At 34.4% G+C, this 26,505-nt stretch overlaps 2 protein-coding genes across 2 annotated transcripts; both read right to left on the reverse strand.

Annotated features, from left to right (window-relative positions):
- Positions 1–749: 749 nt before the first annotated feature.
- Positions 750–17,911, reverse strand: LOC128208440 (fibropellin-1-like). The gene is made up of 25 exons (XM_052912004.1): positions 17,869–17,911; positions 17,467–17,580; positions 17,263–17,376; positions 17,059–17,172; positions 16,855–16,968; positions 16,649–16,762; positions 16,445–16,558; positions 16,239–16,352; positions 16,033–16,146; positions 15,829–15,942; positions 15,625–15,738; positions 15,419–15,532; positions 15,213–15,326; positions 15,009–15,122; positions 14,806–14,919; positions 14,600–14,713; positions 14,184–14,297; positions 11,968–12,086; positions 9,821–9,888; positions 8,630–8,784; positions 8,244–8,358; positions 7,866–8,009; positions 7,439–7,515; positions 6,551–6,570; positions 750–806 (listed from the first exon to the last, which is right to left on the reverse strand). Exons 1-25 carry the CDS (start codon positions 17,909–17,911, stop codon positions 750–752), a joined length of 2,622 nt encoding a protein of 873 aa, XP_052767964.1.
- Positions 17,912–19,838: 1,927 nt separating this feature from the next.
- LOC128208441 (uncharacterized) lies at positions 19,839–26,303 on the reverse strand. The gene is made up of 7 exons (XM_052912005.1): positions 26,178–26,303; positions 25,429–25,655; positions 23,477–23,750; positions 21,488–21,785; positions 20,859–21,049; positions 20,200–20,475; positions 19,839–19,913 (listed from the first exon to the last, which is right to left on the reverse strand). The coding sequence occupies exons 1-7, from the start codon at positions 26,301–26,303 to the stop codon at positions 19,839–19,841; spliced, it is 1,467 nt and encodes a 488-aa protein (XP_052767965.1).
- Positions 26,304–26,505: the final 202 nt, after the last annotated feature.

Raw genomic sequence — 26,505 nt, forward strand, 5'->3', positions numbered from 1 at the left:
ACTTTTTACAGTACCCGACGATATGTCCCTTAATGACATATGACACGTGTTTAGTGTATTGTCATCACATTCACACCTCTGGCATTAGGGGCCAGTCGTTGTAAAAACAAAACAAACAAACTTTCTTTATTGAGAATTAGTATCATTACTCTTTTTCCGAATATTCGAATACCGATTTTGACATTCGAATACCAAACGTTTGATCGAATATTCGAATATTCGAATATTCGTTTGCATCCCTAAAACAAAGACATGCGATATACAACCAATATCTGCAGTAGTATCCTTTCACTGTTTAAGAATATTGGTTATCAAAATGATAACTCATGATTTACTCATTTTAGATCACACTCATTCTAATATCGCCAATCGGCCTACGCTATTTCATTGTTGCATGTCTCATATTCATGATGTCCGTTATCATCATAAGTATTTAAACGACTCCTAATACACGAATTCCCCATATTCATGGTGTCTGTTATCATCAGAAGTATTTATACGACTCCTAATACACGATTTCCTCATATTCATGCCGTCTGTTATCATCAGAAGTATTTATACGACTCCTAATACACGATTTCCTCATATTCATGCCGTCTGTTATCACCAGAAGTATTTATACGACTCCTAATACACGATTTCCTCATATTCATGGTGTCTGTTATCATCAGAAGTATTTATACGACTCCTAATACACGATTTCCTCATATTCATGCCGTCTGTTATCATCAGAAGTATTTATACGACTCCTAATACACGATTCCCTCATATTCATGCCGTCTGTTATCCATTATGTTCCCATTGGACTGTAAAAGGAAAGAACACATGGTGTTTAGTTGATTTTTTTTCCGGAATAAGACACAGCACTTGCTTGCCTCGTCTGGTGCGTTGTTGCATCTTGTTCCTGAAGAACTGCAAACATAATATATACTAGTACAGCTTTATCAAACATATTTTGTACAGAACTTATCAAACAAAAGATTCAATGAGTATTTTTCTGAGGTCAAATAACTGTTAAGTACTAGTAGAGTCTGTTCAATTCTTTTTATTCCCATCGTAGCTAAGCGTTGTTTTTAATTCTTAGCAAACCTGAGAAACTCTACTGGGTCTATTTTCCAATCTTTTCAATCCAGCGAGTACGAAAAACATGAGGGGACCAAAATATTTAAAGAAACATTCGGTCCAAAACTCTTTAGACAAATGCTGTTACAACAAGAACTGGCAAGAATCTCCACAAAAGATAGACCCATGGTCTACCGCTGTTCACTGCTTGGACACTTAACCCTTACCTACTGACTCGGCAGCGAACAGTGTAAAATGATAGATTGGACTGGAATATGTTTAAATAGACTATAATCAGTATCAAAAAAGCTTAGACTGACTGATCAAAAATTAATACCATTTTCTTCTTTAAACAGTAAAACAGCAAAACTAGTACACGTACAGTACCTTCATTAAATAGTTTCCACAACTTATACTTATTTTCATTCTCTAAAACTCTCAAGCACGATGAAAAATAATCAATATAACTTTTAATAGAATACCTTGTCTTATTTCCTTTTCTGGACTTCACTGGACTACGGTGGTTAAAAAATTCCCAGAGTCAAAACTTGGAAAAATATGTTCTGACTCTGACGAACGTATTATTTAGTTAATGCATCTTCGTTATGTAAAGCAGTGCATCCTTGTCAAATTCCAATATGCACCAGCGATTGTTTAGTTGCAACGACATCTTTCTTACTTTAACTTTCAGTTTCACTTTCACGTTTATCTTTTTTCCGGAAGTAAACAAAAAAATCACTGTTCCTATTGCCAATATTTTCATAAATGGCATAACCATAACCATACAATACTGTTTTGTTTTAAAACTTAACTATAACACTGACAACGATCTACACAGTTCTCCTTTCACTTTCATTAAAATTGACAGGAAGTTAGCGTGCACCTGTTTCCCGCGCTTTTTAGACCATGCGGTACGAAAAATGTTTTTTTTTTTGTTTACTCATTAAAAAGTTATAAGAATATTTTTTTAATTAACCGGAGATATAATAAAACAAATTAAAATAAATAAATAATAAAAATATATCTTAATAGCATTGTTGTTTTTCAAAACAATCGCACTTAGCGAAAACGCGGAAGGATCCGTTAATTTGCATAATGGGCGGAGTTAATATTACGTCATTGAGTTTGAGTGCTGCTAATATTGACATGGTTACCGATCAGATTCCAGATCGATAATCACTTGTCACTTCGGGTGTTAATTGCTCTTGCGGGTTAAACAAACATACAGATCATGCATTGAGGCTCCTTTCAGATGATACCGACTCTCACACCGAAATATCCCGGGTCAAAACTGACGCATACTACAAATGTATGATGCGTCGATTTCGGGTCATTTACGATTTCAGAGCGTCAACAACCGGGAGCTCGGGTCAATTGAAAGCCCTACAGTTTAATGTCACAGCCATTAAGCTTTTTGCCATTGTTTCAACTTGTCAAACCGGAAACGTTTGAAACTATGCGACGATTCGGACACCACTAAATTATTTAAATTATCGTTGTCATCACAGGACAGAGATCGCTAGAAATCTGACTTTTCGAATTTTGGGGCATAAAAAAATTGCGGTCGGTCGGGTTACAGGAAACAGACATATTTTTTTTAGGCCTAAAGTAAAGCAAACACTAAAGTTATAAAAAATCAACGTCTAGCTTTATTTTCAGTTACTTTTATATCTGAGTTACGGTTATTGAAAACAAACAACTCAGCATTTGCTTTCTTTTAGATGTTATTCATCATTTTGATATGTATCTTGCGCCATATATATGTATAAAGAAAATACAATCTGATATCACTTAGACGGACAATGATTACCCAATAACTTATAATTAAGTATAACATAGCAGTTAAAGTTTCCTAAAACATAATCTTTATTGAACCCTAAATAATAACGTTTGATCCTTAGTAAAATCTATGTAGTTTATAAAATTCTGAAGACGCAAAGGAATACTAAGCTGATTTGTGTCGTTGGCCCTTGAAAGAAAAAAAACAAAACAAATAGTTCGATTTACGTCATGCTAAACGTTTTATAACAATACGTAATGATTACGTGTCAAAATTGACGTCAGTGGTATATTTTGAGGAGTCATAGTTTCAAAACCGTTCCGAATATTGAAATAGTAAAAACAGTCCCTAACTGGGCATATGCTCTTCTATTCGTATACCAATTTTCAGACAGTAACTCGAAAAAAAATTCATAGTCGCGTTCCACCTTAACATAAAAATGACGTCATCAACATATTACATATTACGACGTCATCTTACCGGGTGTGACGTTACATTTAAAGGAAAATAAGTTCCGTTAAAAGTATAATGTTTATGTTGCGATTCTTACTAGAGTTTATCTCGTCAAGTCAAGATATCGGTGTTGGCATTGTTGGCGTGCAAAAACGTTAACCTTAGCTATAACTAAAAAAAACTCTCAAGAAATGTACAAGACATGTACAAGTTACTTTATACACATGATGCAACAGACACTACGCAAATGAATATAGTGATTACCGGCTATAATGAAACCTTGACTTTTGTATTCGCAAAAAGGACTTGTTAATACATTCGTAGTATAATTATAACTTCGTGGTATTGGTCACTAAAAAGCACTGCGTGGTCAGTCCATGTTCGGCTATTTCCGCGCTGTATTTCTGTATCCCGGCGTTTTATTTTATAGCAGGATATAACTATTTTTAGATCGTTATATTTATCAGATTAATGGGCCAAAATAATGGAGGCTCTGGTAGGAAGGTAACATACTGATATTCACTCTGAGTTCAGACCAAGATGTTCTAGAAATTATAACCGACGCAAGTGTACCATCGCCTGCAGGGTTTGTTATTATAACCTAGTGTGACCATGAAGCACGCTTATTTGTAAGAGTGTATTTCTGATATTACTTTTATGAGATAAGAAACAAAAATGATTGTCTGAAAGTCAAAATAGTTGTATCTCAGGTTTCGCGTTGCTAATGCTTCATTTTAAATACTATGATTTGCCTACTATACAATTACAAAATTATTCATTCTATGATTTTTAGGCGTATACTTTCCTAATAAGATGTTTTCAATTTTTTGCGTAATAGCTTCGTTCCGGTGTATTCTTGTCATTGTTTTGGACATAACGCTTTCAATTTATTCTAACACACATGCCCTGATACGACAGTGAGTTATGCATACGTTTGATGAAGCAAAGTAGTTCGGATTTAACCTGTAAAACATCTAAAGTGTGCGAAGCCTTCATAACAGCACTAGTATTATTTCTACACAGATATTTAGGTAACACATAAATAACATTTTTTATTAGTAAAACTTGAAAAAGCACAATCATATTCCCATTCTTAGAACAGACAATTTACGATAATCTAAAAATAGTTTCAACTACATTAACTGACTGATTTTCTAAAAATATTTTCTACATACATTAACTGACCACATGTTTGTCCTCACCGCGGGAAAACGACCCATCTGATAAGCTCTGCATTTTGATTTTAATATTGCATCGTTGACTTTCCTCTCAGTATCCTAGTTAAATAGTTGTTTAAATTTAATGTTATGCACATATGCATTTAACGCAACTGTATCTTGTTTCTTACTGTGTTCAGTATATTAAGTCGATATGTTCTATAAAAGTGTGTAAACGTATACACTGACTTTTGTATTTTAGATTTCTATTTAAGAGTATTGACCACTTTCCACGCTTATTGTGTCGATAAATTGATTCTTCAGTCTAATATAACTTCAGTTCAGAAAAAAAAGATACAACTCTCCACTCATCTCTCTAAGATTGCGACTCATATCAAATGAAATGGAATACCATTGGTATATACGACCAGAACGATGAGACAATATTTGCATTGAATTGGCCATGGATAGGGGCTCTGGGCGCCAATTGGACCATTCTTTCTTAATATCCATAAATTGCCTGTCTTTATATATCATATATCCGGAAGGGTTAATCAACGCCTAGAGAGCCCTATTCAACCGGTTGATATCTCATTTTGGTAATAATGATATACGAGAGTTGTGCTGAATTCCATCCAAATGTCGAATCGATACTAATATTCTATTGATTGTACCAATTTAAAACATATGTTCTCTCACAAAACAAAACAAGATTAACGAGAAAATAATGAAAGCGTCATGTGCCGTGCCATTCAGTATGTAAATCAATGTCCGATTCATTATCCTGAAGTTTCAAATACCAATGTCCATCCGTCTGCATAAAACCTACATTAGGGCCACATGTTCATTATGGACGTTCATTTAGTGATGATAACTAATGCCGGAGATAAGAAATGAAAAGTAATCACACAATATATTTATTCAATAACAATTCAGCAGTAATATCGTAAAATATTGTATCATTATAATTATACAAAATCACTTGAATATATATGGAAAGCGTAAAATCTAAACAACTGCATTCACTGTCCTTCAGTCTTTGAACTAAATATGAAGTAATACGTCTGTTATGCACTTTTACAACAACAGTTTTAATGATCTAACGACATCATTCGTCCATCTGAAAAACAAACAGCGTAGTTACGAAATAAAATATCAGTTCACGTTCATTAAAAACGACCATTGCAAATTGATAACGGTTTGTTAGTCATTTCTTGCAGCAACATTTAACTTTCTGTATATTACCAATTAAAGCCCTTTATTTATTAAAAATGATTTAAAGGGGCCGCCTTTTCCAGAAGACAATGGGTATATAAATAGCATATTTATAATAGTAATGTTACATATCAGGCCTCCTACATAAATGACGTAATGCTATTGGTCAAGGACTGGTCACGCGGTGGCCCCTTATTTTTCCATATTGGGTCACCAAATTTATATTGTACCAAAATGGCGTCTTTTTTCCGATTCCGATGAATATTCCGATGAATAAATGAAACATTTAAACATGTTAACAGGTTGTCAATGTAATAAATACGTTACGGGGTTAGTAAGTGACCCGATATGGAATATACGGGGCAAACGAAACAATATCCAGTGAAAGCGGACACGAATATGGTTTCCTGCGCCCCGTATATCCCATATTGAGTCACCTGCTAGCCCCGTTACTTTGTTAGAAATTAAGCAACATAAATAAACGAAAGATGCAATAATAACTAATAAATATTAGCAATGAAAAAATCAATCCTAGTTATTATTTACCTCAAGGCTTTGTCTGTATATCTGCTTTTAAATCATCTGCGGTTGTTTAATTTTGAACTGAAAAAAGTGTTTGACCATAGTAGATTATATTTACATTCTACGTCTAAATTTCTTAAGTAAACGATACAAAACATTTATTTTTGATCTCAGGCCTTCATAGGCAGACGTAATAGTTATATGAAAACATACTAGGTATGTGCAGTTCAGTTTGTCTTAAATAGAAACGAGTGAGATAAAAAGATTCCCTGAATATAATTGTTTTGGAAGAAAAACAAGTCTCTACATATTTATACGTCATCCTACATCTTTTTTAATATTGTGAACAATATATCAATACCTGATTCGACGCATCCGGTGCTGAAAGAAACAAAACAGAAAAGTTCATGTTCTACGATAGTGTATTTGTACGCTATATTCAGTAGATAATAACATTTCAAAGGCCACATTTTTGTACTCTGCAACGACCATTTAAGGTAATTTTAACATCAAGATGAAAACGGCAAAAACCAAAATCAAGAATAAATAAATACGTTTTTCAACTTTGCAAGAAAAAAATAAAATAAATTATACACAATCACTCTTTATCATGTTTCTTTTGAACCCGATTATTTAAAAGATAAGGATTGCGATCGGCCAACAATCCGACCTGATAACTCAATCAGTAGCACTTTTAGTTCATAGTCCGGTGTTCAGTAGTTCGGGCGGCAACCTCGGCACATCTTTTTTGTACAGTTAAAATATAAGTATATGAAAATTATTTGTAATTAAGGAACTGTCCGAGAATTGGAGAAAAGTAAACCATCATTTATACATTGATCATTTTAATGTTTTAACTATCAAAACATTGTGAAATGTTTCGAGTAAATAATGTTTTTTCGGAATGTTCCATTTTTTATCATATTTTGACAGCAAAATAAAACTATTATATAATTGAAAAACACCTTCCAAACGTGATTAAGAATGTCTTATATGTTAAACTATTTTGAAAATTACTATTTTGCTCCTCCTTTGTATATTCTAGATGTCAAACGGATATTTTTATTTTGAATAATTTATCAACCCAAAACGTGAAAAATACTTTTCAAGACCATCAAATTTTTAACACCTCTTTCACATCAATGGAATTAGTATAAAAAGGGAACTGTTTGAGCAATATTTATAAATGCGGCGAAAAAGCGTTACACCTAATATTCATCTTAAGTTTAACATTGTGTAAGAAAATAACCATCAATACTGTTCACGGAGTACACAGCGTTGTGAGCCCCTCTGTCTGGATTCATTGGAGCATCAAACATCTCATTTCTGCAATTGAAAATAGTATTAATTTATTTCACATCATCTTATAAATTAGGTTTCCATTATATGTATATTGGATGTAATTGTTTTTAGTTTAGGCCAATGGAAATGTACATGTCCAAAAACACCTTAAAGGAAATGGCTTTACAATAGTTGCTGTTATGAAACACTATTGGTCTAATGTTATATATAGCATGTAGGGTCTAATTTTGTGACCAGTTTGTAGTGTTTAAGACGAGTTGTTTATTACTTACGAAGCACGTTAACATTACTCTAACCACCGACACTTTTCCCATCGCTCTCATCGTAATAAGCAAACACAACCCTCATAGGAAAGGAAGGAGCTTTAGTAATACCTTTGTTTCTTTGAGCGTTGTTTCCTTGCCCGAATCATACAGCAGGTAATTGTTCCAACTAAGATGAACAAACCAACAGTTATCCCTATTCCTAAACTAACAACGACCACCATCTGGACACCACCGGCAGGCTCTTCATTGTGCCTACAAAATAAAATGTAATAGCAAAATGTCCAACTATAAAAGTAGTAAATGTAAAAAATAAATCGAACATAGTGTTTTAATATCAGTTTAAGACAGACACTCTTTGTAACACGACATCCCTGTTTAAAACAAGATCGCCCCAAAGTAATCACATCAACAATTCAATATATGCTTTATAATACAGTCAAAAGGGGTATACCTTAGTTTCAAGTAAAAAGAATTTCAAGCTCTTACCTTTTACACACAGGCTTTGATTCTACGACCGTGCATTCATATTTGTCGTCACAATATCCGCCGCCGAGGAGAAATAAGTTACAACGCATTATATCATCATCTGCTTTTACGATAACTGAAACGACCAGTAGTTTGTAGCGGTGAATAAGTGTTTTACAGTAGAAAATAGTAAAAGGCCTTTAATGCCATAACATGCTTTGTATGGATCAAATATTTAAATCATGATAAATAGTTTTTATGGAAACCACTACAAAAGGTTAAATATGAGAAATATAGGTCTTATTTCAAGTGTACAAATACACTATAGTTATCAAAGTTAATTATTTTATATATAAACTATAAAGAAACATTTGTTCACGCTATTATTTGTTGTGTATAAAGCATACTTGATGTTTTTCCAACTATTAGAGCAGTTACGTTTCCAGTTAATCCATTTACTGTTAAATCACCATGCGTCAATGCAATTGTTGCGGCTGAAAATTGTTGTGCCGATTCAAAGCCTTTAGCTTTAAAGATAGTCAAGTTCACTAGTAAGCTTCCCCTAAAAGAACAACAAATATTATTGTAGTTCATATAGTTTGTTATATGGTTCGATTCTAGGGTGAAATGCAAAATACTGTCCATTATGTCAGAGAAAGATGTTTGAAACATGTCTGAAATTTTAAAAGGTGAACTTTGTTATGATATGCTCATATATCTAAATAAAACAAGATCAGCTAAAACACTGGTCTCAAATTATGTTAGAAATACTGCAGATCATAAAGGTATTCACGAAATAATCAGAGCAGTTAAGATGATTAAATTGACAATCGGAACAATTGAGAACATAAAGAACAAAAGGCTATAGTTTTGAGTAACGTTGTTTCAACTGACTGTCCATTATATAAACACAGTTCGTCCATTCTAGAAATAGTTTACAGTTCATTCTTAAAATAATTACTAGTTAGTAGAAATATAGTACATTAAACAGTCCAATTACCTATAAAGACAAACCACCAAACAATGAATGCGTTCACATACAAGTTTTAAATCATATGTGATGAGATGATATCTTAGGATTATATAACTAGAGTTATCGTGGAGTAATGACTACCACAGCAAGCAACTTTGTCACAGGATGTTTAGTATTGATTTAGGCAAATACTCAAATAAAAACCATAACATATGTTTTATGATTATTTCAGTAAAATAGTGTTTATTTGCCATAAAGTTAATATAGCCAAACATCTACAGATGATATTCAAGAGTACGTAAAGACGATGATAATACTGTCACAACTACTCATCACTATTGTAATATGTACCAATCATCAGAGTGATAACTCAAAAACTGTGCAAGTAATTCTCTCCCTGAACTCCAATGTAGCCAAAAGCGTAAAGGTATTCATGGCCGTAGGTCTCGAAAAACGCCCGGTACTACAATCAACCATGGTGGTAATGTACAGCAAGTATCTGAGTGATGCCTTTAACTCTGTGTGAAAAGTTTGCTTTCCAAACTTGCCAACATAGCACCCACCGATCAATTGACCAAACGAAATCTCTATTACAAAAGTCAAAAATAAAAATAATAATACTTACTTTGACAAGCTATGAATTAAAATGTCTTTAAGATGGCTGTTCATGCTCTGACTATATTTCTTTTTAATCTGGAATAAAAAAAAGTAGAAGAATTTAACTGTGCGTTTTATGTAGAGACCTGCTAGACTTAAATCCACAACATTCGTAAAACCATTTGGCTCTCGTGACATGTAGTTACAACAAATTTGAACAAACTATGCAGACATTAGTGTTTAAATACAGTCTCTTAAAACATCAGTTTAGTATATTATTTAAACTGTTTCAAAACCTTTATCGATATTACAAATTAATTACAGTGAAATCATTTATATTTGTGGGCTTGAAATTAAGTTGTTTTTCGGAAAAAGACAAATTCGTGGGTTCTTTTGTTTCGTGGATTTTCATATTTTTATGTATATATTCGGAAGTCTGATCCTATTCGTCTGCAAATTCACCATACGCCGATATCCTGTTGTTTATCATCTTCGTCACGCAGTTTATAACATTACAATGGGACAATATGTCAATGAGCGCAGAATAATATTATTAGTCGACTATATTTGATATTACTTGAGAAATATTCTAACTTAGGGACTAGTTCATGAAATACAGAACAATCCTTTCAATAGGTTCAATGCTGCATGATAAAATATGAAGTTTAGTATGTTTTATAAAACTGTTCACTTTAATTGATAATGAAACCTTAAATTATAATAGCCCTGCTTATTATTTTGAAAATTTTGATTTTAAATACCAACTCAATCATAATAACAACTCGGCCATCTCCGAGATAGATACAGGCCGAGGTGTTCCGATTGATACCAACTCAATAGATGAAGGTTACACGGCACTATTACAATATCCTTTATGTTTGTAAACCTTCTACGCAGTAATCTCCCTTGGCGACAACAAAAATGCCTAGTTTTGAAAAATAAACATTGAGCTTAATTGTTTGTTTTGAAAATGTCATTCGAAGGAACGAACTCCAGATAATTCCCTCTTGATGTTTAGTATTTTACTCCGTTCTATATACTCGTATGAATTCTCATAACATGCCGGTACAAATAAAAGGTGAATTTCATGCTATTGGAATCTATGTATTACACCATCGACTCTATTTCTTCCGAAAAAACGTATGTATATTTTTGGTATAATTTAGTTTTAACCAGAGGATTAGCTCGGAAAAAACAACAGAATATCTATAATTGCGGGCTTTAACTATTGTAACAATATTATTAATGTCCTTCGCGCATATGTACACAAAACATAAAAAAAAAAACATTATCATTGAAATAATAACCATTTTTGGTTTTCTGCATGCACGTTTTTCTTCTAATTTTATTGCGCCGACTTGATGCTATGCATCAACTTTTTTCTTTTCTTTCATGTGTTCCCATTGTGGATAAAAAAAATCTGACCCGAGGGCACCTGCGTTGCCAGGTATCGAGGCTTGCCGAGTTACCGGCTACGCAGCGTGCCCGAGGGTCGGATTTTTTATATAAATTAATATGTATTACGACGATGTACTCTTGTATAAGTCGAATAAACTGTCTGTTCTGTTCTATTATCACTTGCTCGATAAATTAAGGGTAATAAATAACGATGCACACATATCAAGAATAGAAATTAGTGAAGCCATTGAATGTGTCTTTGCAAACTGTGAAAACAGAGTAAAGGTGTAAAAGTAAATAATCATTTAAATATTTGAGCAAAGAAACAAAATCAAGTGATGACGTTCTAACACATGAGGTTAATAATCAGCACGTTTTACATGTGCCGCAGAGGAAGTTGATAATTAAATTGTTTTAATATAAGGCTATGCCATGCAAAAACTTAATGCAAGTACTAATAATTGAATTCGATTTATTATCATTCAGGTTAAATAATACATGATATGAACTATATAACCAGTAAAATAAACCAGGTTCTGATAAGTTGAAAACCGCGACCATGTATATTCGTGAATACATGTTTACCCTTTTATATAGACATAATGATTTTGACTGAATTAAAGGTCAAATTTTCGTTAGGATCTTAAATTCGTGGACAAGGCAACCCACGAAATCCACGAAAATTAATGTCCCACGAATATTTATGATTTCACAGTTACAGCAAACAAAAAAGTTTCCTAGTTCAGCAAAAGCATCCCGCATTTAAAATGATATTACCTCTTCTTTAACATCTGTGGCCCACTTAACGAAAGTTGCATGATCGTCAAAATCAACCTGTCTTAAGTCTTCTCTAGGGATGTTCACGGTGATATCCAGCTTAATACCTTCAACATCGCCTGTTGAAAATCATCATTATTAATTTATTTATGTAATTGTTGGTGCTCAAATCAAACAACGTACTATATGTTAATAAACAACTTTACGCACGACATGGGGGATAATTATTTTCATTCCATAAACTGACAGTTTTGACAAACATTTTGATTTTTTTACCGAAGTGCTTCACTCATTACAGAATAATATTTACACCTCAACTTCCATTTCTTAAATGAACTGCCTTTCGGCAATTGCGGTTATCATTCGATGGACGCAACATCTTCGGATATGTTCGGATCGCAATTCATCGCATAACAATATACATGAAAATTATTCACCTTGTTATTGTTTGTATTGTCTCAGCAAGTCCCGTTAAATGTAAATCAACATTTGAGGAAGTGTTAATTTATGATATGTTAAATGTATTGTTGTCATAAGTGTTTCAATTTTACGTTTAAAAATGATTTCAAGTTGTTGATCGTTTCCCGCGTTATTGTGACGTCATTTGAAAAGAATGTTTCCGGTTACAGTCGGGTCGTTCCTTTTACAGAATATGTAAGAAAGGATTACTGAAAGGTTTCTTAAATGAAATGAAGTATTGTTTTGACAATTCTTGAACAAAATAATGAACTATTGGTGTAAATATAAGGAATGAATTGCGGGGTTGATGTCATTATCGGGGAACATGATCGCAATTGGGCTGGTCAAAGTACGCGTGGATTCCTACGGACTCCACACACTTTGACCAGCCAAATTGCGTTTATACCCCGATAATGACATCAACCCCGCTATTCATTCCTTAAATAATAGCAGTCATTAATTTAATAAGTACTGATGTAAAAATCAATCAATTTTCATTTTTGTTATTTTTTGAACGGTTAAGACTCCATTTGTAAAGCATATAAGTCATGTAAACAAATAAATATTTGAAAATCAACGCAACACAAACATACTGTTCATTTTTTTTTTCATTGAGAACTATAGTTACAATGGTAAACGCAACGATAAACTTCACTCTCTCCAAAACTATATGGACAAGGGCTGAGATAATTGGTATATTGCATTGTAGAGTGGTCCTAATATTTATCAAATGATGCCCCTGTTGTCAAAACTGGACTATTTGTTTTAGATTGACTTATATAAAGAAATTTTAAAATATTTTCACAAACAACAACGCCGAGAGTTAAGAGGTTTTTTTAATTTTAAGCATAATTTAGTGATCATATACCCCCCCCCCCCCACACACACACACACAAACACCCACGCTTAGAGGTAAGATAGTTGGAATGCATTTTTGTCTAGTAGTCTTCTACCAAGTGTGTTTAAAGTATGTCTGTATTATATATTGTTTTTATGGGGAAATCTCTCCCAAACAGCCATGCCCAGAACAAAGTTATTTGGAATGTAGCACTTTCTTGTGGTCCTCTACACAATGTGCTCCTTGGGTCAAATTAGCCCCGCCCCAGAGTCACTTGCTTAACAGAGACTTAAATAAGATTTCTTAAGAATCCTAGTCTGTAAAACTTCAATACACAGACCTAAGCTATAGATTTGCCTACAGTTCATCCACAACTTTCTTCATTAACTTACCTTCCTAGCGACCAAGCTTTTGCTACGCTACTACCCAACTCCTTTGTAACCACAAATTTCACAAAATTCTCCCCATAGCAACCAATGACTTCATTGAATAGAGCTTGTTTTGTTGTTGCTGAGTTTATAAAGATCTGCCCGCGCCCTTTAATGGCTGCATTATGGCTTGACCCTTTCAAAACCCCAAGAGCGACTTAATCAAAATTTCGAAGCCAAAGAGAAAATTTAACCCCACAACTTGATGGTATATTCGCCAGTAGGAGAAGCTTGTTTTCTTAAAGTCCAAAGAGCAATAAAATACCATATAGGCCAACGAGTTCATTGATAAGATTTTTTTTATTACAGTTAAGGATGAAAACATTCACAGTTGTATCTGTTAACCGAGTCTACAAAGGTTGCTCCATTCTGGCAAGGATTTGATGAACACTCGTCAATATCTGATAAAGAGAACAAAGTGAATTGTGTCCATAGCGACAAACTAGGATATAAAAAAGTTCCGAAAAATCGACACTGAAGTTACCACCTACTTGTTTCACATTTGTCACCGGTATAACCCACTGCACATTCACAGCTGTATCTGTTAACCGAGTCTACACAGGTTGCTCCATTCTGGCAAGGGTTTGATGAACACTCGTCAATATCTGATGTAAAGAGAACAAGAGCGTAATGTATCGTTAATGACCGACGAGTATAAACTGTTAAGATTTCAGATAAATTGACTTTAAGTTACCACCTACTTGTTTCACAATGATTTCCGGTATAACCCACTGCACATTCACAGTTGTATCTGTTCATTGCGCCAACACAGGTCGCTCCATTCCGGCAAGGGTCTAGTGAACAATCTCCATTTTCTGATATAAACAAAATAAAAGTGTCATACGTTGTTAGCGGCAAACTAGGATCTTAAGATTTCAGGAAAATTCACTGTAATTATACCACATACTTGTTTCACATTTGTCGCCGGTATAACCCACTGCACATTCACAGTTGTATCCGTTAACCGCGTCAACACAGGTTGCTCCATTCTGGCAAGGGTTTGATGAACACTCGTCAATATCTGATGTAAAGAGAACAAGAGCGTAATGTGTCCATAGCAAGAAACTTGGGAATAACGAGTTGAGACAAATTGAAACTAAGGTAATCACCTACTTGTTGCACATTTGTCGCCGGTATAACCCACTGCACATTCACAGTTGTATCTGTAAACCGCGTCTGCACAGGTTGCTCCATTATGGCAAGGATTTGATGAACACTCGTCAATATCTGATAAAGGAACAAGAGCGTAATGTGTACAAAGCGACATACTAGGACATAAAGAGTTCAGAAGAATCGACACCGAAGTTATCACTTACTTGTTTCACATTTGTCGCCGGTATAACCCACTGCACATTCACAGTTGTATCTGTTAACCGCGTCAACACAGGTTGCTCCATTCTGGCAAGGGTTTGATGAACACTCGTCAATATCTGATAAAGAGAACAAGAGCGTAATGTGTCCAAAGCGACAAATTGGGATATAACGAGTTAAGACAAATTGAAACTAAAGTTATCACCTACTTGTTTCACATTTGTCGCCGGTATAACCCACTGCACATTCACAGCTGTATCTGTTAACCGCGTCTGCACAGGTTGCTCCATTCTGGCAAGGGTTTGATGAACACTCGTCAATATCTGATGTAAAGAGAACAAGAGCGTAATGTGTCCATAGCGACAAACTAGGATACAGAGAGTTGAGACAAATTGAAACTAAAGAAACCGCTTACTTGTTTCACATTTGTCGCCGGTATAACCCAAAGCACATTCACAGCTGTATCTGTTAACTGCGTTAACACAGGTTGCTCCATTCTGGCAAGGATTTGATGCACACTCGTCAATATCTGATGTAAAGAGAACAAGAGCGTATTGTGTCCATAGCGACAAATTGGGATACAACGAGTTGAGACAAATTGAATCTAAAGAAGCCGCTTACTTGTTTCACATTTGTCGCCAGTATAACCCACTGCACATTCACAGCTGTATCTGTTAACCGCGTCTGCACAGGTTGCTCCATTCTGGCAAGGGTTTGATGAACACTCGTCAATATCTGATAAAGAGAACAAGAGCGTAATGTGTCCATAGCAAGAAACTTGGGACTAACGAGTTGAGACAAATTGAAACTAAAGTAATCACCTACTTGTTTCACATTTGTCGCCGGTATAACCCACTGCACATTCACAGTTGTATCCGTTAACCGCGTCTACACAGGTTGCTCCATTATGGCAAGGATTTGATGAACACTCGTCAATATCTGATAAAGAGAACAAGAGCGTAATGTGTCCATAGCAAGAAACTTGGGAATAACGAGTTGAGACAAATTGAAACTAAAGTAATCACCTACTTGTTTCACATTTGTCGCCGGTATAACCCACAGCACATTCACAGTTGTATCCGTTAACCGCGTCTACACAGATTGCTCCATTCTGGCAAGGGTTTGATGAACACTCGTCAATATCTGATGTAAAGAGAACAAGAGCGTAATGTGTCCATAGCGACAAACTAGGATACAGAGAGTTGAGACAAATTGAAACTAAAGAAACCGCTTACTTGTTTCACATTTGTCGCCGGTATAACCCAAAGCACATTCACAGTTGTATCTGTTAACTGCGTTAACACAGGTTGCTCCATTCTGGCAAGGATTTGATGCACACTCGTCAATATCTGATGTAAAGAGAACAAGAGCGTAATGTGTCCATAGCGACAAATTGGGATACAACGAGTTGAGACAAATTGAAACTAAAGAAACCGCTTACTTGTTTCACATTTGTCGCCGGTATAACCCACTGCACATTCACAGCTGTATCTGTTAACTGCGTTAACACAGGTTGCTCCATTCTGGCAAGGGTTTGATGAACACTCGTCAATATCTGATAATGAGACCAAGAGCGTAATGTGTACATAGCGACAAACTAGGATATAACGAGTTGAGACAAATTGAAACTGAAGTAATAACCTACTTGTTTCACATGTGTCGCCGGTATAGCCCACTGCACATTCGCAGTTGTATCTGTTAACTGCGTCAACACAGGTTGCTCCATTCTGGCAAGGGTTTGATGAACACTCGTCAATATCTGATGTAAAGAGAACAAGAGCGTAATGTGTCCAAAGCGACAAACTAGGATACAACGAGTTGAGACAAATTGAAACTTAAGTAACCACCTACTTGTTTCACATTTGTCGCCGGTATAACCCACTGCACATTCACAGCTGTATCTGTTAACTGCGTTAACACAGGTTGCTCCATTCTGGCAAGGGTTTGATGAACACTCGTCAATATCTGATAATGAGACCAAGAGCGTAATGTGTACATAGCGACAAACTAGGATATAACGAGTAAAGACCAATTGAAACTGAAGTAATAACCTACTTGTTTCACATTTGTCGCCGGTATAACCCACTGCACATTCACAGTTGTATCTGTTAACTGCGTCAACACAGGTTGCTCCATTCTGGCAAGGGTTTGATGAACACTCGTTAATATCTGATAAGGAAAACAAGAGCGTAATGTGTCCATAACGACAAACGAGGATATAACGAGTTCAGAAAAATCAACACTGAAGTTATCACCTACTTGTTGCACATTTGTCGCCAGTATAACCCACTGCACATTCACAGTTGTACCCGTTAACTGCGTCTAAACAGGTTGCTTCATTCTGGCAAGGATTTGACGAACACTCCTCAATATCTGATAAAGAGAACAAGAGCGTAATCTGTCCAAAGCGACAAATTGGGATATAACGAGTTAAGACAAATTGAAACTGAAGTTATCACTTACTTGTTTCACATTTGTCGCCGGTATAACCCACTGCACATTCACAGCTGTATCTGTTAACCGCGTCTGCACAGGTTGCTCCATTCTGGCAAGGGTTTGATGCACATTCGTCAATATCTGATAAAGAGAACAAGAACGTAATGTATCAAGGACAGACTTGGTCGTTATGTGTCATTAATAAAATTTCCAGGGACAAGCCAAGAAGCCAAAACGTTATCTTTGATTATGTTTTAAGGCAAACGGTATAAAGCTTCACAATGCTTAAAAATAATACACGACTTCAAGGTGAAACTACAGACAAGCGGTCAGTGAGAACTGACTAGATAAAGTTAAACCGTTAAACCTATTCTAAGACCGTTTAACAGTACAGTTCGTCCATCTCTTATCTTTAGACACACATATAACACATTAACATCACTGGGGCCTGCATCAAGTTGACGACAATCATGTTCACACAAACAAAATCATATTGATCAACTTATAAATAAACTTCACAGATGGTTAGATATGAAACCCTAGCGATTTCAGAAAGAATCACATTCAAGTTACCACCTACTTTTTTCACAATTATTGCCGGTATAACCCGTCGTACAGTTACAGCTGTAAGAATTGACGGTGTCTATACATGTTGCTGCATTGTGACAAGGGTTTGATGAACAATTGTTGATACCTTTTAAAAGGAAAACAAGAGTACAGAATATGAGTATTAAAGCTGCTAAAATTATTTCCAAAGTTATTCTACTTAATCGTTTACAACCCGTTAATGTATAAAGTAAAATGTTGACGCCTACATAATTTTTACTATTTATGGATTATTTTATTAAATATTGAACGTCGCCATTGATCGATTATAAATGTCAACCAGATATTATTTAATGAAGCAACAACGTATTAAGTAATCTTATTATAAATTGCCCTATAATTTTAAAGCATAAAGCACTGAAACATTGTAAGGTTATCTCTTGTGTTCAGATAAATCAAGAAAGGAAATATTTATAATGTGTACACACGGCCATGCACCAAACTGAGTTAAATTTTAACCTGTGATGGAATATCTCAAAACATAGTAAATTTGCACAAACGTTATTCTAAAAGTGGCCGAAAGCTGAACATGCTTGCAAATCTCAATTTAGATGTGTTTGTATTTTTGCAATTAAAAGTATAAGTATCAAAATAAATATAGCAGTTTGTATAATGCATTGCTAGTCATTTTAACAAGTCCCCAATGCCTGTACTGTACATATTATTGATATTGGAACATTGAGGGCCGTACGTATATCGCAGTGTGCTCCAGAGAAGCCAGCATTGCACGTGCAATAGTAGAGATCTTTGTCAGTATAGCATTGTGCGTCATTTTGGCAGGGCGCTGTGTCACATCCATTGACGGCTGAAAAATATATGCAACACAATATGCTCGATAAGCCGAACTTGACTCAATGCAGGTTGCAATTATTTACCAATATGAAAAACGTTTCTTCAACAAACGTCCATACACACATCCTAAAACGTACCTGTTTTACAAGCTATTCCAGACCAACCCAAAGCACACGAGCAGTTAAACGCACCCAATAGGTCAATGCATGTACCATTAAGTCCACAAGGATTGCTGGTACATTCATTTATATCTAAAACAAGAAGTTTACAAGTCAAATCATCACGCGTTTTATAAACACGGACGCCTTTGGCAGATATTTGCAGCGGAAATAGTCCACAAATAACTATATAGCTCTGGCGGTATCATTTGACACTGTCAAACAGTTAATGACGCAAATGAAAAATAATGTATACATGTTAGGACCCATTTTGGGCCCAAAATTGTCCAATTAAAAATCTTTGGAAAATGGGCTAAAATAGATAACATATAGCACTTAAATTATTGGTTGTACCTGCTATATTTTTCCAAGATGTAGTGTTGTTTGAATCTTGCACACAAAAGTATGTACTGTTCAATATGGTTTGTCCAGGCGTGAAACACTTGCTTTTGTAGATACAGAATTGCGGCTAAAATGATAAAGAAATTGTTGGCGTACAATATGAATATGATATCATTGTTTTCAAATATATCAAATGGCTGTAAGGAAAATACAAAAATTGCTTCTTTACGAAGAATTATCATAATCTGCATACATCTAAAACATTATAATGGTTTGTATTTAATATGAACTTATAGTTTTGAATAAGATTTGACACTTTATACATACTGAGGCAAAAATGACTGACAAAATCTCATATAAGGCGGGGAAGACAACTCATCATCCAATAAAATCGCATTCTACAATTAATTACTCAACATTGTTTTGTCAGTTTTTGTCTACAGGCAAGTTGTTTAAACTGCTGTTTAAAAGTTTGCAGTGATACGGCTAGCGAATTTTAATTCAAGCTTTCTCCAGAATACTGTTTCTACGGGAAAACATTAGTTTGAGTGTCTGTGCATATTTCCGCATTGGTACCTTGCGGAACCAATGGAACTGCCTTATTAATAATGCATGATTTCGGGACTTTCCAAACGAAATCACCAACGGTACAGAACGAAGCACAACGGATGTATCCGACGATGATTTATGCTCGGATCCTTTGGTATCAGTAACAGTATTGAGCTATTATTAAAAGGGGATAACACATTAGCCCTAACCCGTTTGGTTCTAATGATAACTTTTTCTAAATGTATTGATAAAGATGATATAAATTTACATATGATTTAAGCAATATTTTTTTAATTGGTTGTTTACTTAATACCTTCATTGAGCATGATATCTGTCCGATAGCTGTTGGGGAGCAAGTTACGCAAGTAGAATCATAAACGATGAAAGAGTCCTCATCACTAAACGCTAAGCCATCGTTACTTATTGAGACGTTATATCCTGTCGCGATATGTTCCCCAGTGTCTTTGTCCGAATCAAAACGCTTTCTGCGTATTGTTGGCAAAATGCAGCTGACCTCAACCGACGTCGCTAATTCTCCGGGAATCGTTATAAAATGGTCAGCATATAAAAACGAGCTGTTTTCCCTTACCTGTAATGAAAGATTGAATATGTGCCCAGTGAGGTCTTAGGTTAAAGTGTCTGTATTCACATTTTTTTAAGTTGATAAAACGGTCTTTGTCGTCATAAAAACTATATTCCCTCTGCTTATAAGCCAACACAGCATCATTTTAACATGCATTACATATTGAAATTTTAATCATGTTCAAAAAAATCGGCTTAATGTTACAACAATGCATATTGATGAGTTCAAGATTATGGAGGAGGGATTGGACACATGGTTTTAATAACTTTTAAAATAAATTTAGTCCTGAAAGAATATGGAAGGGTCTAAAAAATATGTTTATGCGGTATTATAGAGTTAGGGGTAAAATATGTCTTTCAAATTATATATTCAATTGGAGTAATACTCACCTGAAATGATTTAAATTTACAGGTTAGGTTTTTGCTGTTTACAAATTTCCTTCCCAGTATTGACGTCATAGCACAGTCTCGTTGATGCACATCACACAGCCCCATATCAGGAATTCCCGATATTATTGGTGGTTGCCGAATATCTAATCCACAGTCGATGTCAAAAAAGCCAGCACTGCAGTTACATTTACCTATAATAGAAATAAATGTTATACAATTTCTTTCAAATATGTAAATATATATAAAACCGAAAAGAAGGTCAATAATATGAATGGCTATCAAATCACTTATTTTGTAGGAAATGACCTTGAACAAATTCAATAAAAGAGAATACAATTGTTTAATAACTGTTGATTTTATTAAGTGTTTTACGTAATCATACAGAGAATGAACTAAATGCACTATAATGTTGTTTAAAGATGTCGACTATTATGGGTGCGTTAAATTCGAGTCCTTTCACAAAATAAATTAAAACACAAACGGATGTACACAAATTCTGCCTTAAGCGGAAGTATTATTTATCTTCAAGAATTATCAACGATGTTCACCTTATATTTTTTTCTTAGCAAACATCATCGGACTTAAAAATGAATAGTGCTACTGATAATAAACGAAGTAAAGTTCTAGACCTTTTACACAATCTCCGTGTCCATTACAGTCACCGGGACATGCAACACTAGCAATAGTTTCAAGAACATCAACTGAGAAGAGTGGTGTATAAGCTGGAACTGGAGTTGGAGTCGTTGTAGGTTTTCCTGTTTCATTAATTTCCGTTTGGTTAGTAGTATTAGTAAACCACTCTTTTGGGGTTGCAGTCACGTTACGAAAAACTTCAGGAGGGATAGGTTGGTTGAATTTAACATGTTCTACACATGTCTCCTTAATAGCTTCAATGTGGATTCTTGCCCAAGCCGTTGATGATGTTATCTACAATACACGACACTTGTGTATCAATTATTGGAACAGTGGCAGTAGTTTTGTTAGAAAAAATCTACTCTATAGATAATCAGTATTTACATGTGAGGTTACAATGTAATACTATTATTTCAAAGTCACTGCTGTGTTGTAAATCACTATTTCATGTCAGAAAAATGCACCAATCTTGTCAAAACGAAGTAGTGTCATCTTGGAAATCTTAGTCATTTTTTATATTATATTCTTGTCGATAATGTTCGCAAAATTACACTTACCAGGGTGTCAGCGATGCAGTTATTTATATATGTTGAAATGTTAAAATCTTGAAGCTGTGAGCACATGTGAACAACAGATGTATTCATAATCTTCACACATTCCTCTGTTGCAGATGTTGTATTGAAAGAAACATTTGGCATCGTAGTCGCACCGTCATTCTCAGTATCCTATCGAACAAACCGTAAAGTACCATTTGTAAGTTATTCTTATATTTGTAATGTTTTTAAACCAGCGTGAAAACATGAATATTTACACCTCAACGTCCATTCCTTAAATGAACTGCCTTTCGGCGATTGCGTTCATCAATCGATGAACGCAACATCTTCGGATATGTTCGGATCGCAATTCATCGCATAACAATATACATGCAAATTTGATCTTGTTATTGTTTGTATTGTGTCATCAGGTCTCGTAAAATATAAATCAACATTTTAGAAAGTGCTAAGTTATTATATTTTAAACGTTTTGTAACCAAAAGTGTTTTAATTTTACGTTTAAAAGTGATTTCAAGTGGTTGATCTTTTCCCACGTTATTGTGACGTCATTTGAAAAGAATGTTTCCGGTAACAGTCGGGTCGTCCTATTTACAGAATAGGAAAGAACGGATTACTGAAAGGTAATCCGAAATGAAATGAAGTATTTTTTTAACGTTTCTTGAATTAAATAATGAACTATTGGTGTAAATATAAGGAATGATTTGCGGGGTTGATGTCATTATCGGGGATATGGACGCAATTGGGCTGGTCAAAGTACGCGTCTTAAACCAGCCCAATTGCGTTCATACCCCGATAATGACATCAACCCCGCAATTCATTCCTTAAATAGAGGCACAGAATTCGGTTTTCACACAATTGTGAAACCGAATTCTGCGCCTCTATTCATGTTTTCACGCTGGTTTTAAAAAAATCGGAAATACATACAGGCAAAGTTGGTATCGTTGCCAGTAATATGTTTTAATTACCAATATTTTCCAAAAACAACACAATATAATAATGATGAGTGGTTTCGAAACAACGCAGATTCTTGAGCTACATAACACTTGTCTGTCTTTCACTCTCGTGCAGAATACTAATTTAGGTGTTTTGTTTCCATTATTGAAGCAACGATGTATTAAAAAAGTATGTTAGATAATGAAGTTGATATATGTACCCTATTATAATTTAAAGAAACGCATGGTCATCTTTGCTCATACTTGACAATGAATAATAATGATGAAAATGATAATTATTTGTCTAGGACTAACTTGCTTTTGTAATTTAAACAAAAAAACAACAAAAAATGAGTCAAAAAGCATTTTCATAAACTACTTAATGACATTGGTAAATGATAACTATAAATAATCACAATGTATATCAATCAAAATAGTCTACTATCACAATTTAACGTAACTGATTTGTGAACTGTGTGTTGAACTATATATAGTTTACCTCATTGGTCGCTCCAAGTTTGGTATTAGCGGATAAATGGCGATCAATAGATCGTTTCTTTCTCGCTACAGCACAAGTATGAAAATCAACACTTCCATCTTCCACACAAGTGTTTTTGGTATCTGCCTTACATAGAATTTTCGTGTCCTCAAAGTGCCCTTTTTGCGCCGATATTAGGTTTTCTTCTCCACACTCACAGAACTTGACTTGACTGTTAATGTCTGTTAGGCCTTCGTAGATGTTAGGATTAAAAAGATCCATTGTTGCATTTACTCTGTAAATGTTTAACAAACACACAGACATATATTTATATATAAAACTATCATAGATTACATTAATGTGTGCATCACGTTCATTTTCAGATGCTATGAACATTTGCTGAAATGTTGTATTGCCTGATGAGGAGCAAACAATGTGGGTTTATTGCAAAACGAAAGCCTCTGGCATTTTAAACCCAGCCTTATTTTTAATCAGTATAATGTTAATGAAAAATAAAAACGTTTTTAAATATAACGACAAAGTGCCTCGAAACTGTCAGGACATGAGTTCGAAAAATCGATATTTTATTATGCTTTCCGTGGGTTTACACAGTGGAAATCATTTGGAAAAAAAAGATTTGTTTCACTGATTCGAAAATATTATCCGCTCTCACATCCGAAAGCTCGCACAGAACAGAAACCCATTTCAACGACTTAACTTCCGAAATAACGTTACGTTCAAATACCATTTCGCGCGCTTTTAGAAATATACGGCTAGAAACTGTCAACTTACATCCTATTAAAGCATTAAATTAAAAGAGAAAAAAATGTTTTACTGTAACACTATGAATAACAAAAGCAAATATTTTATTGTAACAGATTGAAAAATAAAGGAGAACTTTAGAAACAGCATATAAAACACACAATATAACTACAATTTTGTTCATAAATCAAGAATGTAAGGTTAAACTGAGCAAACAGAGTGTAATGCAACTGAAGTTCGTTTTTGATAAATATTTGAGGTAATGATTTCAAATCATTTCATGTTACAGAATCAAATTTCTAAATATACACTTTTTAAAAACAATGATATTCCAGTATTATGATTTTGCAGTTATACAATACTTTTGGTAAATCATGTTTGTTTCTTGCGATTTTCATTTAAACATATCGTTACCATGGCGCAACATGTCCTGTTCGTAGCTAACATTTTATTTCGACAAAATATACTATTTATTTTACATATTTAAATCAGTTTCATTTTCTCTTATCCTATGAAAATTTTAAATCTGGGAAAAATCATAGCAGTACAGTTATCATACTTTTACACACTCATGTTAACGCAAAAATGCCAAATTTCAAAAAGCATTATCTAAGTAACTGTAAAAGTAGGACCATTAAATTAAGATTAATCTTTAGCTTAATTATTCTTTATGTGGTCGTAAAGAATGAGATTTAGCGCCAAAGCAAAACATTATGTAACCTGGCGCTCAAATTACATTCAAAAACATTTTATTAGTTATCAAAATAAACATATAAGTACTTCAAGTAATGCATGAAATATTAACAACAAAATTTACTTATCAGATTTTCAGGTGTTTGCTAAAAAATCAGTGACATAACTTCTTGTGCAAGTGTCAATGTTGTTCGAGAGGAGGTCATTCTTTCTTTAAAAACTTTATATACATAAGATGTAATCCAACAGCATATCTTTAAAAAAATCGTTTTAGTCACCGCTTTTTTATGCTGATGGGCTTGGAATAGTTTGCACTGATTTTATACGTAACACACTTGGGAAATGATAACAACCTTTGAATCATTTAACAACTGTCCTAATTGTTTATGGTGAATTTAAAATCTAAATGTATATAAAGGAGAAAAAGTATACATTTAAAATGTACAGATTTTCGTAGCTTCAGTTGCATTAAATACTGAATGCCAAACACTTTGAATTCCCTTCCAGATTTAACATACGTGTATTTCTGTAAAGACGATTCTTTAATTGGATAAAACGAGGCAATTATAGGCGTGGATGATATTTCGACATCATTCTCAGAGTTCCCGTCAAAGTTTCCGCACAGGCCGTCCACTGATCCTTTATCAGGAAGTCCTGGATAGATGTCAACTTCCATAAATCTGTCCCATTCACCTGATTGACGGGTTTGAACTGCCTTTACCTTGGTGCCAGTTGGTAAGACAATCTGAAAAGAAGTTGAGATACAAAATAGAATTAGTTGAGTTTATACAAATAAAGCAGTAGTATGTACGTCTTGAATACAATCAAATCCAATCAAACAAAAACAAGCAAGAACTATCAGTACATGGCTTAGGCATTGTAATGTTTCCTTTCAAGACGTTTGACGATTACATGTCGATCTCTTCAGTTGGCGAGAGAGCCAAAAATAATTCGCTTCAAAATTTCATAACAAAACATCATTGGAACATTTTGCAACTAAAATGTTTTCATATTGTCGAAAAGACTGATTGAATGCAAAAGGAATTTCAACATATCTCTACAACATACTCTTTCGTAAATTTTGCCCAAATCTCTATTATACAAAATTAATTGTTTAAAATTGATAAATTGTAGCTAAATGGACCAATTTAAGCATTCCATGTTATAAATTAAATGCTACGATGACACCAATTTTGCACCTAATTTAAGTTAGACGCATGTAATTTTTGATAAAATACTCATTTCATTTTTATTGATGCAAGTATACCTCGTAGTCTTTATTTCCAATCTGTTTTACTTTTCTATGAAGAAGTCCACTTTTACACGATTTGAAATCTATTTCTGGGGTTTTGTAGTCAATGACAAAAACATCAAGGCCGGCTCTTACAGCCATTGCTTCCACACAATATGGATGAAGGGCAGAGGTGTAGTATGTAGGACATTTTCCTAATCGAATCTGAACCTAGAAAAAAATCATGATATCAAATAGCATTATGTTGTTTGTAAGTATTTTATATATGTTATAATGTAATTGTAAATTTTGGGACCATGCCCAGAGCCCTTAACCTAACTAATGTCATGTTTAATAGTTAATA

Source organism: Mya arenaria, chromosome 11, assembly GCF_026914265.1.
Source record: "Mya arenaria isolate MELC-2E11 chromosome 11, ASM2691426v1".
Lineage (NCBI taxonomy): Eukaryota > Metazoa > Mollusca > Bivalvia > Myida > Myidae > Mya > Mya arenaria.